The sequence below is a fragment of the Corylus avellana genome, chromosome 1, assembly GCF_965113065.1.
Source record: "Corylus avellana chromosome 1, dhCorAvel1.hap1.2, whole genome shotgun sequence".
Taxonomy (NCBI): Eukaryota; Viridiplantae; Streptophyta; class Magnoliopsida; order Fagales; family Betulaceae; genus Corylus; species Corylus avellana.
The window spans coordinates 1,352,180-1,366,156 of NC_142490.1; the positions used below are offsets into that span (position 1 = coordinate 1,352,180).

Consider the following 13,977-nt stretch of genomic DNA (forward strand, 5'->3'; position numbering starts at 1 on the left):
ATGAACAAAATATGAGAAACTTATTGATATCTACAGAAGTTTACAAATTCAATGGTTGATTGTAATGGAATATGGGCCAAATATAGAGAACTTATTGACCCCTCCTCTATTAAAAATATATGTGACAGTTACATATTTTAAAAATTAAAAAACAATTTGTAGGAAAAAAAAATCGAAAACAATCCAACTAAAAAGGACAAAAATATGTAAAAGGATTTCAGTTCGGGCTATGAGCTTGGGCCAGGCGAGCCCAACTCTACCGCCCTACCGCACAACTGAAAAAAAAAAACAAAAAGGAGGGTCCAACATATTTCCTGCTCCTGGTGCTCAATGCGAATATTTCCGGCGGTTGAAGACGTTGGCGGTTAGGGCTTCCGAGCTCTCACCGAATCAAAATCACTAAGAAATGGGCGGTATGTAAAGCTCTCTCTCTCTCTTTTGTGTGAGCAATTTGAAGTTGATGTTGATTTCGCTCTACATATGAAGGAACACAATCAGAGAGAGAAGACAAGGTTTCGTTGGAGCTCAGCGAGGAAATTCTTCAGAGCATGGAAGTCGGCATGACCTTCAGAGACTATGTATTTCTTTTTCTTTTTCTTTTTTTCACACAATTCTCTGATTGTTTACCCCTTCAAATACATCTGCTAGTTTTGTTAAACGCTGTGGCCTTAGCATGGTTTTCGATGTGCTGCGCGTTTAATTATCTGATTCTTATGAACACAAGCAATGGACGGCGTCTGATTTTTTTTTGGCGGTTTTTTATTGGAACCCTAATACTCTGCTTGGTTGCTGTCTAGCTGAGTTTAATTTCCATGTTTGTACATAATCAACGTGTTGTTGGAGACTACTTACTTTATGTATACAGTATCTGCTTAATGATTTCATTTTCCTTTTCATGTTCTGAAATTTTGGATGAAGAATTACTTTAAGTGTTATGTATATTTTTGTTGTTATTCACAGAATGGTAGAATTAGCTCCATGGATTTTCATAAGACATCAAGTTATCTTGTAACGGCTAGTGATGATGAATCCATTCGCCTTTATGATGTTGCCAGTGCAACGTGAGTTTAATTTGCCCTCTCTATCTATGTCTATAAGTTTTTTGGTTTGTCTAAGCACCATTTTTGGATGCTTTCTCATTGTTTATTGTATTTTGTTCACACTGAAAATTTTCCAGTTATGTACTAGCTATACCAAATTTCCCTCGATCATAGCAGTGATAGGGAATCTTTAGTTTTACCAAGACTTTTGAAGCATGATGAATACTAGATTGATCATTGCTTTTTTTGGAAAAAAAAAAAATTGAGGATAATTTAAAGTCATCCTGCTTGGTTATCTGCGCTGATATAAAATAAGAGTCTATATCGGCAAATACTCGGTAACTTTTGTGAAGCCTTGGCCCGGTAGTTTGTGAGATGTGTAAGTGGAAAGTTTTCTTAATGTGAACAACCATATACTCAAGACAATTTTTCAGTTTCTAGGATTCAAAATAGTCCTGATATTGAGTTTGGAAACCCATGGGCTTAGCTTATAAACTTATTCATTTATGGGTGACTTCGGCAATAGGTTTTATCGAGAGAAATAGAGGGAACTCTAACAAGACATCCTTGGTCCATGTTTTAGATGTCAGTCTTAGTGCTTGAGTCAATTGTGATTATAGCAACTTAAACAATTGTGCCAATGAAATTCTCCTGTTACCTCTCAAAATATTGTATTTCTGTTTTGCTTTATTTAATAGGCCTTTCCTTTGGTAGTGGCACAAGTTGTTGAGATCCCTATTTTTTTTGCCAGCTGTTTGAAGACAATTAACAGCAAAAAGTATGGGGTTGATCTGGTTTGCTTTACTCCTCACCCTACAACAGTCATATACTCTTCAAAAAATGGATGGGATGGTATGTTAATCCAAAATCACTTGTGCGTGTATGGTTTATTTAGAATCAATTTATTTATGTGATTAACATATTCAGAATCTCTGAGGCTACTATCATTGCACGACAACAAGTATTTGCGGTATTTTAAAGGTCACCATGACAGGTTTAGTTTCTCACACTACCAACATAGGCATTTTTTTTAATATTTGTTTTTTCATTCTCAAGTGACTGCTTGCTCTGAACATGTGTGTGTAAGAAGACTGCTTCTATTCTTGTTTGTAGGGTTGTGTCACTCAGCTTGTGCTCTCGCAAGGAATGCTTTATCTCTGGCTCTCTGGATCGAACTGTATTGCTTTGGGATCAACGAGCTGAGAAGTGTCAGGTGGAGGAATTTGCATATAAGTGCTCCTTTTCAGAATATGTTTGCTCTTTAACTGAGTTATTATACATTATTTGCGAGTTAGGGTCTTTTACGTGTACAAGGAAGGCCTGCTACATCATACGATGAACAAGGGCTCGTCTTTGCAGTTGCATTTGGAGGATATATCAGAATGTTTGATGCTCGCAAATATGAAAGGGTTAGTATTGATATGCAAGAGCATGAGAGAGTTAGGTTTGTCTAGATTGTTAAATCTGTAAATGACTATTATTTGGTGAAATTTGAATTCTTTTAGGGCCCTTTTGACATCTTTTCCGTTGGAGGAGATACATCTGATGCAAATGTTGTAAAGTTCAGTAATGATGGGAGACTTATGCTTTTGACAACTATGGATGGGCATATTCATGTGCTTGATTCATTCCGTGGCACACTTGTGAGTTTTCCCATCTCCAACACTCCATAGTTTTGCCATGAAGCTTTCCATTAATTGATAAAAAAAAAAAAAAAACAAAGGGTCACTACCCAGTGCTACTCCTGTTTAGGGTCATGTCAAAACTTAACTGATGATATTGTACTGCTAGCCTTGTAGACATGATTTAATCCTCGGATGTGCTTTTATGATCTCTGTTGATTCAGTTATCCACATATAACGTCAAGCCTGTTTCAAGCAAATCCACATTAGAGGCATCCTTCAGCCCAGAGGGAATGTTTGTTATATCAGGTACTGCTTGAATCCTGCCAGTTTTTTGGTTTTTATTTTTTGGAAACAGTAATTTGAATAGATTTATTCAGAACTATTTCCTTTTTTGGTTGATTGATTCCTGATGATATGCCTATTGCCTTTTTGGTCTATTGAGTCCTTGGATAATTTCCTTCCATCAACCACTGATCTTAAGTTTTGGAAGTAAGCTGCGGGATCTCATCTTACTGGTCCTGTGAATAACATGGCTTCAAATACAGAGCCCCTCGATGGCTCTGTTTTCATGGACTAGTTTCATTGGACAAAATTTATGTTCACTGGGCATATGTTCCTGATTACCTTCGATTAACCTGCCAAAAAGAAGGGACATATCATGGTCACTGGACTTGCTGTCTTTCCCACCCCATTCTCCCCAAAATCACAAGTACTTCTAACTAATCTTTTTTGCCACCCTTTTTATGTTAATTTGACTTCTTCATTCTGATTTCTTGCAGGTTCAGGTGATGGTAGTGTTTATGCTTGGAGTGTACGGAGTGGGAAAGAAGTATGTTCCATTATTCTTATGCATCTATGAAGTTACTTTCTCATTCTTTCTTAATTTCATATACTTATGTTCTCATCGTTCTTTAGCTGGTATATTAGTAGGTTTCTACATTTTCCAGAGGTATATGTAAATGTAATGCAGTATGCAGGCACACAAATGCACTCAAGATTAAGAATAAAGAATAGATATGGTGTTGACACTTCTTGGCCATCATTTTGGTTTTTGTATGTGTTCTTCTCACTAATAACATATATAGACTGAATCTGTAACTAAGTATATGGAAATGGCAATGACTGGCCCTTGGATATTTTGCTCAGATGGTAAATAGTGGTGACACTGTACGGTAATAGTGTGTTGTTCTGATTTTATGAGTGGCAAATGTATTCCCCTAATCATATCTTGTTATGTTGCTGACTTGGTAGTGCTTGTCATTGAACTGTCTAGGCTGCTAGCTGGATGAGTACCGACACTGAGCCTCCTGTCATAAAATGGGCTCCCGGAAGTCTTATGTTTGTAACTGGCTCTTCTGAACTGTCATTCTGGATACCGGACTTGTCTAAGTTGGGAGCTTATGTTGGAAGGAAGTAGAAAAAATTCTGTCATCAACGCTTTTGCAATGTGAAGTGTGAAGCAGTCGAGTGGTAAATGGTGACCATTTCTACTTGTCTACTACTTATTGGTAAGGCTTGAAATTACAGGCAACTTTCCAGTCCCTTTGTAGAATTGCTTTGCAGGGAAAATTATTGAACAGAGGAAGGCAAATGTGTTCTGTATCACAAATCATTTTCTAAATCTGAGGAGTGGATTGGGTCGGTTGCGGATCGGGATAAATCGCCGTTCCTAGTCTGATTAGTTCAGGCATCAAAAAGTCATTTTTGGAAGCCTTCTAACTTATAAGTTGTTCAGTTGGACTTATTGGTGAATCTAATTAGACAAGCCATCAAGAGCACTTCACAATATTTTTTAGTTGACGTATAGGTGTCCTTACATGTGTTACTGAACCATTCTTTTAAATCAGTGGCCACTTCTGTAAGATCTTAAATTTGAGGAAGTCTTAAAATGGGGACACTTTTATATTAAACAATAAATTGTCCATCTTATTTAGAGAACATATTTGTCCAAGGAAGAAAATGCCTGCAAATGAAATAGAATGTGGAATACCAGTGCTTAAACGTCGGGTATGCAGAATATATTCCTCAGTTTACTGCTGTGTTTTTTTAGGTGCTCATGCTACAGGTGGGAATGTTGGGGATAGTAATTTATTTTTTGGGTGAAGAACAGGGTTTGCTGTCTGCTATATGGCCTTGCTTAGAAGAAGACTCAGCTCAAATCTAGATCCTAAATTACAAATATCTTTGCATGCATTTCATTGAAAAGAAATAAGGTAAACTTTGTTCTTTTACGTAACTGAATCTTATATTTGTATATGAATTTGTACGGAAAACAAAAACAAGAATAAATCCCTTGAGGCTTTCCAAAGCTGTGCCTAGCATGCGAGTCTCCTTTCTGAGGGCTAGTTTCCGTCCCGGAATTGTGGTGCATGTGCTAATCGACAGAAAAATCACTTGTCAAATTTGAAAGAAAAGATTTGGCTTGGGTCAGTTTCAATTGAAATTAGACCCTTTAGGATTGAGACGTGTGTCTTCTGTCCTATTTGGAACACGTGTTCCAATTCAAATCCAAAAGAAAAATGCTCAAAATTTCCACTAGCCTAATCGTAATGAGGATGAGGATGAGGAAAATGGTAGCCCCCACCCTCCCTCTGAGGTATTATTATCGGCTCAACAGAAAGAAAACAAACAAACAAAAAAATAATTGGAGAAAGAAGAAGCACTAATCCGATGCTGAACATAGGAGACAAATGTAGAATGCTCTTGCAGACAATTCAAAACCTACGTACATGCACATAGAATTTTCGTATAAGACACGTGGTAGTCCTAGCCATTTGGTAAAACTTTCAATGTAGTTTAGCTAGTTCCAGCCAGAATAGTAACAAAACCAATCCATACGGGCCTTTAGCCCTGTGAAGACTCAAAAGTAGTGGAAGGGCATTGCGTATTTGAACACTTTTCCTTGTGGGCCATACAATCCCTCATATTACTGGTAAAGGGCATTGCGTACTTGAGGTCTCAGAAAGCTTTAAAGATCCTCTTGGATCCACAACTAAATCTCTGTATATCTGTCAACCAGGAATAGAAGAATTTGTCCATAGCTTCCCCAACTCCTCTTAGGACATTAGAGCCAACCCCAGCCATAAAGTATGGAGACTTGTCTAACGAATTAATGGAATGCATCCTTCCAAAATCTTGTTGATGGGGACCTTTTGAAATTTCGAAGCTTGGCTCATAAAGAAGGAGGGGGGGCCCTAAAAGACATAAAAGAATGAAGAGAAAGTTAATTGTTTTCAGTTGTTGAATGTCCATGTGGTCATGTCATCACAAATAGTTAATCTGTACCGACCAATTATACATCTATATCTTTCTTTAGTCCGGGTCCATTGTACTTAAAACAAGGCTTTGTACATAGCTATAAAAATACACGCGTTGGTTAGTGATCAGCTATGTGAGGGTAAACCCACCTATTGCCAATCTACTTAAAACACAAAAGATTTCACAATTACTGCAAATTTCTACTGCAAAGATACCAATGACTTCTCATGGCTCTAAAGAGAGCTGTCAGATTAGCACTCCTTTGTTGAAAAAAATAGTTACTAGTAGGGATACCCTGCGTTGGAAAGGCTATATATGTTTGAGACTCTTATTCTTTCACGTGGTATGAAATGAAGGAATGAACCCCATGCGGTGAAATCCTTTTCCAAAATTTGGTGCGGTCAGTTGACCTTAGCATGTGAGGGACGGAAAGATTGAAATTTATACTTCAACAACACTAAGCCTCGTTCACACCTTATTAATTAGAAGAGGGAACTGGCCGGATTCATTTTGAAATAATCCCAGCCCTTTAATTATTTGATAGCTTTTGAGAGGAAAAATATCAAATAATTTTGTGGGGTTTTTTGGTAACCTTTTCGATCTCTTTTATTTATTTATTTTACAAAAGCTTCCTGGAATCATGTCCCTGTAATTTCCTTTTGTATTTCTCTGGCCTATATATAAATAAATAAAACAGTCGCCGCATATACATACTTTCACATTCTCTGAACTTCCATCAAATATCGATCTCCTAAAAGTTCCTTATTCTTTATGCCATTACATATCATTGGCAAAATCTTTCGGCAGTGTACAAATACCCATCAGATACCCGGAAAACCTTATGCACTAGTACTGTGGCATAGGGGCGGCTCTACCCCCGAAAACTTCCCAAGGGCCCGCCTAAAATCTCTGTCCATGAATCAATTCCCCACGCGCCGTGCACATGCTCTTGAGAATGGTCAGATCATTAATTAATACTTTTTATTAACTCACTGAAGCTGACAGAAAGCCCCACAATTCTTGCATTTATATGCTGATTTTGCAAGCTTGGGGGAGTGACGTCATTGTTTGGTTTGCAAGCTAAAAACCTTAACAACGAGACCTTATAATATTCTTCTACTGATTAGTTCCTAATCATTAACTATGATTGTGTTCTTAATCCATGTTTTTATGGAATATTCTTTAGAAAGTGACAGAGGACAGAAAAGGTTAAGTTAATCACACGTTTTAAGTGCTTTTTTTTTTTTTTTAATTAGACATGTCAACTTCACAAGTACTTTGAACTACAAAAACATAGTGTCAAATTAAGGCCATGTTTGGTAAACTACCCTTTAACCTTATTATAATTGGCTGGCATATATAGAGATACCAATTAAGGCAGCTAGCAGCTAATTAATTAAGATCTCTGCGAGAGTAGGAGTTGAGGCTAAGCTCGAGGGAAGTCCGAGAACCGGTGTTGCCATCATCGCCGGACCGATACCAGCCGGTGTAGTAACCGCCGGATGAAGGCTTCATGTTGTAGAAGCCATTGATGTCGTCATCACCATGCATGGGGAACAGTGGGAGGGTTTCTATCTCTGGAGCAGCTTCTTCTTCTTCTTCGTCTTCTTCTTCTTCTTCTTCTCTTCCTAAATACTTCTCTTCCATTGATCTTCTCTTGTCAAAGAGATCAGTGTAGGATGAAGAATAGGGATCAACCCCTACCCATCCAAAGTTGTGGCTAATGGATCCACCAACACCACTTGATATTGAGCAGTCCTGTTTCAAAGAAACAAGCATCAGACACATATGATAATATTACCAAGTTTGGCTGTTTTATTGTTACACCAGATACTAAAATATGCCCTTCTCTTAGTAGATTAAAACTGCATTGATGATCAAACCGGTTGATGTTTTATGCTTCTTTCTTTTCCACTTCCATATGTTTCAAAAAAAAAAGATTGTTTTAGCTAGAATATAATTATGTGTACCCTAAAGCTCTTCTCCATGGTCAGAGATCCATATCCACAGTTCCCCATCTGCCCCAAGGGAATCACCCCAGGTGAAGAAGATGAAGCAGCAACCCCTGCAAACCCAGAGCATCCAGATTATAAAAAATTCTAAAACATTACAAAATCATGAACCTCAAATGACTAGTGATCAACAAGACACAAAAAATAGGTTACAAAAGTTATATATATATGATGACTTGTAAGTGAAAGTTAGTTTTTATTGTATGAGAGTCGCATAATAGTAAATAAAAAAATAATGGAAATTTATATATCGGGGTGGTTGGTTGGATCACCAGGAGATATGTTGGGCAAGGAGTAGTTGGTGTGGAGGGATTCTTCAGGTTTCCAAGCAGCAGTAGGAGTGAGTCCTTTTTGCATGGGGACATCAGAGACGTTGAACCTTTTCTTCTGCCTTTCACGAGCTTTGTGGTTCTGAAACCAATAAAAAACGTTCTTTCCTTCAATCTTTCCGTATTGTCTGAGCCTAGCGGAGATCCTCTGAATCTGCTCAGCACTTGGGGACCTAACTCCATTGTTGTAGTAAAGGTCCTTTAGAATTCTTATCTGGTCAGTTGTTGGAGTCCAGCGTGTACTGCTTGGCCTGCATAGGAATCCCCCTTTCCCACTGCCGCCATCCTCGTTATTTGGTTGTTGTTGTTGTTGTTGTTGTTGTTGAGGTTCCATGATAGATTGAAAACAAGAACAAAACAAAGGGAAGCAAACAAAACAGAGAGAAAGAGAGAGAGAGAGAGAGAGAGAGAGAGAGAGAGGTAGGTGAGAGTTAAAATTGGATGAAATGGTGAGAATTGCGTGTGGGGTTATAATAGTAGAGAAGGGTAAAGGGGGGGGGGGGAGGGGGGCACATGGAGGAGATGGAGAGAGAGGAAATCAGAGCAATATCTGGGAGAGAAGGACTGAAGTTGACAGAGATGGGTTCAAAAAAAGGGAAGGGACAAAAGAGGCTTAGAAAGGGAGGGGGGGTATCAGTGGAATTACGTGGATGAAAAGGCATGACCAGGTATGAAATTATTAACCACTTTGTCTCTCTCTCAGAGAAAAGGTGTAAAGTAGAATGTGAAGCATGAAATGATATAATGGATGGAAAGAAAGAAAGAAAGAAAGAGAGTGTTGTGAATGAATGAATGAATGGCAATGTAGATAAATCTGATCGATGTGGGAGTCTCATTTAGATTCATGAGGGGGTTATTCTTTTAATGGAGATATGGTCCTCTTTCTTACCAGGCCCAAACGCCAGACTAGAAGATATTCTTGTACTTACCTACGAGGCCAAAACTGTAAAAATATCCATTTTATGAACTCCGTTTTACAAACTCGATCTGCATGAGCCTTTTAACAATTAGGGTTTCTCTGTTCAAAAAAAAAAAAAAAAAAACAATTAGGGTTTCTGTTTTTTGATTCTGTTACCCTACCTTAAGCTCGTAGTACCCTAGGTAGGAATTTCAGGAATTTGAGCCTTTTCATTTTCCTTGTACTTCCGAGCCAATTGGGGGATTACATTGTGGTATGTGCAGTAAAGGATACTCTCCAAGTACGGCCTTGAAAATAATGCTAGTTGGGCTATGTTAAATTATTATTTATTTTATATATAAAATTGTTGATTTTGTTATTTAATTAATATTCTAATATTATATAAAAAAAAAATTATAATTCTAATATGTGATAGACATGCATGTTATATTATCCCCTAGGCCAATTTGTTACCCAATTGTATCTAAAAGTGCAAGTCTCTGTCAAATTGACAAAAATTTTCTTTCGCTCATGTGAAAATCACGTATATATATTTTAGATAAATGTTAATTTAATAGATTAGATTAAAAAAAATTGGTTCGGACCAATTTAGAGTAAAATTATCGAATTTACCATATGACCGATAACATGCTAACTAGCGGTTAATGTGAGCAAAAAACTTCTAATTTAAACTTTGATTGGAACTTAATATATGACTCGTTCTCAAGTTGCTGCGCTGCAGCGAGTTAAACCACCGTGCATCACATGATATTATTTGTTTGATGTGTAAACATGGCACACGCTAGTGGCTAGCTATAGTAGAAATAGTAGGAATTGCATGGATGGAGTTCTATTGCTATTGGTTGAAGCAATAGTAGGATTTGATGGTTAAATGGCAACCATGAAGCTTTACAGATTGAGATTCAGTGCAATAAATTATCAATGTTTTATGTAATACATACAGTTAATATGAGATGCGGACTTATTCAAACTACGTAAGCGCATGTTAAAAAACTCATGTCTTCTCACATTAGTTGTATGTAATACAAGCAATTGATTGTGCTTGATTCAAATCGATTCTCATGAATAATTAAAGAGATTAGCTGGTTGTATTGCATGCAACTTATTTAGTAGCATTCATCCCCATTGCAATTTGCAGCTCCTTCCCACCCATCAGCTTTCATGATCTCGTGTAGTGATTTCGATTCTATTGATTAAAAGTAGGAAGTGAAACAGATGGAGAGAAATAGAGCAAAAAGCCGGGGCAAAAATGCAAAGAAATAGAAACCAGTGTCATGATTGCCTCTAGTCCTTTATGCTACGGAGCACGCGCCTCAAGAAAAAAACGCCAAGGCGTTTAATAGGGGTGTGTCATGTTTCTGGAGAGCCTATGTATGTATGTGATGAGAGATCAATCATCATCAAAAGCTCCATCATTCTTTGCCCTTTCCCACAGCTACCTTTCTATACCCTCCCCAATTCCCAAACACCCTCCGCCCCATTGAGAGCACCAAGACCCATTTGCCCATGTATGATGTATTCCTTCCAAAAATTCCTTTTCTTTTCTTTTCTTTTTTTTTTTTAATTTTTTCTTCTTCTTATTTTCCATTACATACCCTAGCTATATAATTCAGTGAGAGAGACAAAACATGCATAACAAACAGCAGCTTTGAAAGCAAAGAGTAGCGTCACTTGGCACGAGCATTTTACGTGTGTTGGGAAAAAAGTTGCAAGCAGGGATTGGACACCAAGTTAACGAAAGGTAAAATTTATAATTATTGTCCTATTCACTAGATACTACAAGATAAGGAATCTATGTATTAGGCATAGCCTTTCAAGTTGGACCGCAATAAACCATATTTAATATATTGGAAACAAGATTGAGATATAATATTTATAATAATATTTTCCAACTAAAAAGAAAATTGGTAAAATATTATTTGTGTTGGAGTGTAACAATGTCACTCTATTCATGCTCACGGAGTGCGATTTCGAATGTCATAAAAGGATTTGACTTTTTTCACTAAACACCAATTAATTTTTAGATGAAATAGTCAAAGACCCGACCCAACAATTTAAATTTGGCTTAAGTTTTGTAAAAAGAAAATTATGGACTATATTTTCTTGGAATTTTTTCAATGGACTAAATTTAATTTCAAATTTTTTATGAGAATGTAATATGCTAAATAGTTTTTTTATAGCACTTAAGTCAAATTTATATTATTTAATAGACTCTTATATAAATATCATATATAAATAACTTATTATTATTTTTTCATTGGAGGCACCTTGAGGTTGGTGGCAGACACTTTTGGTGTTTGAGGTTCATTATTTTCGAATAACTTATTATTATTATTATTATTATTATTATTATTATTATTACACCCAAAATTAATTATCTCGATACGCGTCTCCAAGAGGTAGCTCAATCAACTGGGACCACGCTTAATGAAACGGAGGTCACTAGTTCGAATCCCCCTCCCCTCCTTGTGCGGACATGTCAAAAAAAAAAAAAAAAATTATCTCGAACTGCTTCCAGCCTTCTACTAGATCGAATGATCGATCCTCTGTTGTCTCATTTTCTTTTTCTGCTTTTGATCGAGGGCGTTACATGTGTCTGGTGTTGTTAGAAGCCTGAAAAATGAACAGAGGAGCAGTGAAAATTTAGTTCAAAATTGTTGTCTTGTTCAATATATCACTCCGGCAAATAGATGAAAAAGTTCAACAGACCCACCAGCAGAAATATTCAATATTTCCTTGAATTCTACCTGTTAAAGTCTCATAATTCCCTTTCTCTACATTCTGACTGCCTCAGTCTCTTCTTCTCTCTCTCTCTATTTGTCTCTCTCAATTTCAACTTTTTCAGATTGCATAATTTGTTTGATTTTGACACTATCATCATGAGATTTGCCTTTCCTTATCATGCATTTACATGGGGTTTTGCCCCCCCCTCTCTCTCTCTCTCTCTCTTAGACATAATAAGGGATATGTGGGTGTTTGTTTCTTTGGCCATGTAGTCACGGTCTCCTCTCTTTGATAAACTTTTAGACTAATTGATTTGCCAGTGAAGCTCTCTCTCTCTCTCTCTCTATCTCTCTTATCCAAATCCCTGTGCTGCTTACCTCATAAGGTAGTGCCCTATTGTGCCTCAGCCGTAGTGGTACACTGCCTTTTCTTTCGGGTAATCATCCCTCTTGCCCTTATTTTCTTCCCCATATCTCTTAAGATCATTTCCCTCTCTCTCTCTCTAGACTGCTACGGCCCTCATTTTCTTTCTTTCTCTCTTACTGATCACTCTAAGAAAGTAAGATAGAGACTTTCAACCATATAGAGCAAACCCTAGCCACAAGTTTTTATTGATCTTCTATATTTGGTTTTCAAATTAAGGCCATCGACCTAAATGTTTTTCCACTGATAATTTAGCACAAGCATTGATGCAGCAAAAACTTACTTAGAAAGGACATACTATATGCTCTAGCCTCTAGAGTTTGATGTCAGTGGTTACTTTCATGCAATTTAATATGCCTGTTTCATACTTGTACTGTTCAAGCGTTTTATGGTGGACCCACATCTTTTTTCATTTTGGGATGTTGGCTTTAAACTAAACCTTTTTATTGGACCACGCCTAATTTGAGTGCATATTTGCAGGACCAGAACAATGAACTCTGGTCCCCGATTAATGTATTTTTTCTTTCTTGTTTTGTTGCAGCTCAGTGGGCTGACTGACTAGGTTTAATTCAGTTGTTTGACCTCTCACTATTTATCTTTATGGCCACAAATGCATATGGAACACTTCTCTTCTTGAATTTCATAAGAATGAGTGAGGGGGTTCGAGGCCGGATAATTTGAGGTAGAGGGCTCACTTACTCGTTGTACTTAAGTTAAGGGGCGAAAAATTTATTTTTGTTTTACAAATTCGGGCAAAGAATTGTAAGAAATCCGATCCGGAATTTGGTTGTTATTGTTGAGTAATGCTATAAATCTTCTTAAAGTCCTTTTAGAGTTATCCTAAATGTGATGTGGTTTTTAAAATTATCGTTAAATTTGATATGTGATTTATTGACTTTTGATCTATTAGTGATTTTAAAAGTCACATTATGTTTTAGATGATTCTAGAAAGACTTATAGCATTACTCATTGTTTAAGGTTAAATGGGACCATGTGCAAATCATTTCATTTAAATTTTATGTAGATTAAGTACTGTCATAATATGGACTCTATTCTCACAAAATGAAACTAAAACATGGAATTTGTACTAAAAGGAAAAGGAGAGAGAAGACTTCATGAAGCAGAGATTTTCAGACCAGTCCTGTACGTTAATGTCTTGCATTAAAGATAGGGTTCAGTTTTAACAAATGGACAGCCCAAATGACACCCTTTTCACAAAATATGGGTTAGAAATATGGATCGGGATTGACTACAATTTGTTGGCTGAATTTTTGTCAATTCAGATAACTTCCACGGAGATGGAATGTGGAACCCCTACTTGTCCCAAACAAGTGAGCCTTGCACAGTTGCACCTGTCCTCTTTATACGGTGGCCGGAATTTGACAAATAGCAACTAATCCACGTCCTCGAAATACCGGAACCTAGTTTCATAATTGTAAATTATTACTGAATCCTAATTTCATGGATGTGAATTATTAGCGCTCCTACCTCTTGACTATAATTACTATTCAAAGGTTTTGCTATGATTGATCTATCAAGCGTGCTTCATGCAGGAATGGCCCATGATTTTCTTCATTATCATTTGCAAGTTTATTTAGCTAACATGAGAATTTGATAATTGGGGGTAAAAGAGGAAGCTGATAGCAA

The 13,977-nt window shown here is 37.0% G+C and overlaps 2 protein-coding genes across 3 annotated transcripts; one reads left to right on the top strand and one right to left on the bottom strand.

Annotated features, from left to right (window-relative positions):
- The first annotated feature begins 291 nt into the window (after window positions 1–291).
- On the top strand, window positions 292–4,605 carry LOC132170659 (Transducin/WD40 repeat-like superfamily protein). 2 transcript variants are annotated; one of them, XM_059581721.2, is made up of 11 exons: window positions 292–413; window positions 487–578; window positions 961–1,061; window positions 1,792–1,892; window positions 1,968–2,034; window positions 2,154–2,253; window positions 2,336–2,449; window positions 2,546–2,683; window positions 2,887–2,971; window positions 3,445–3,494; window positions 3,939–4,605. In XM_059581721.2, exons 1-11 carry the CDS (start codon window positions 407–409, stop codon window positions 4,080–4,082), a joined length of 999 nt encoding a protein of 332 aa, XP_059437704.1. In that variant the 5' UTR covers window positions 292–406; the 3' UTR covers window positions 4,083–4,605. The 2 variants fall into 2 exon arrangements, with proteins under 2 accessions (XP_059437704.1, XP_059437705.1); XM_059581722.2 differs by having other exon boundaries at window positions 499–578.
- A 2,710-nt stretch (window positions 4,606–7,315) lies between these two features.
- On the bottom strand, window positions 7,316–8,613 carry WUS (Homeodomain-like superfamily protein). The gene is made up of 3 exons (XM_059584660.2): window positions 8,208–8,613; window positions 7,894–7,988; window positions 7,316–7,681 (listed from the first exon to the last, which is right to left on the bottom strand). The coding sequence occupies exons 1-3, from the start codon at window positions 8,596–8,598 to the stop codon at window positions 7,316–7,318; spliced, it is 852 nt and encodes a 283-aa protein (XP_059440643.2). The 5' UTR covers window positions 8,599–8,613.
- Between the last annotated feature and the right edge of the window lie 5,364 nt (window positions 8,614–13,977).

Excerpts from the sequence above, each read along its gene's own strand:
- LOC132170659 (XM_059581721.2), top strand. Across the intron at positions 2,684-2,886 it reads ATTCATTCCGTGGCACACTT|TTATCCACATATAACGTCAA; the intron begins GTGAGTTTTCCC and ends CTGTTGATTCAG. Across the intron at positions 3,495-3,938 it reads GTGTACGGAGTGGGAAAGAA|GCTGCTAGCTGGATGAGTAC; the intron begins GTATGTTCCATT and ends TGAACTGTCTAG.
- WUS (XM_059584660.2), bottom strand. The coding sequence starts at position 8,598 with ATGGAACCTCAACAACAACAACAACAACAACAACAACCAAATAACGAG. Across the intron at positions 7,989-8,207 it reads CTTGCCCAACATATCTCCTG|GGGTTGCTGCTTCATCTTCT; the intron begins GTGATCCAACCA and ends CTGGGTTTGCAG. Across the intron at positions 7,682-7,893 it reads CCATGGAGAAGAGCTTTAGG|GACTGCTCAATATCAAGTGG; the intron begins GTACACATAATT and ends TCTTTGAAACAG.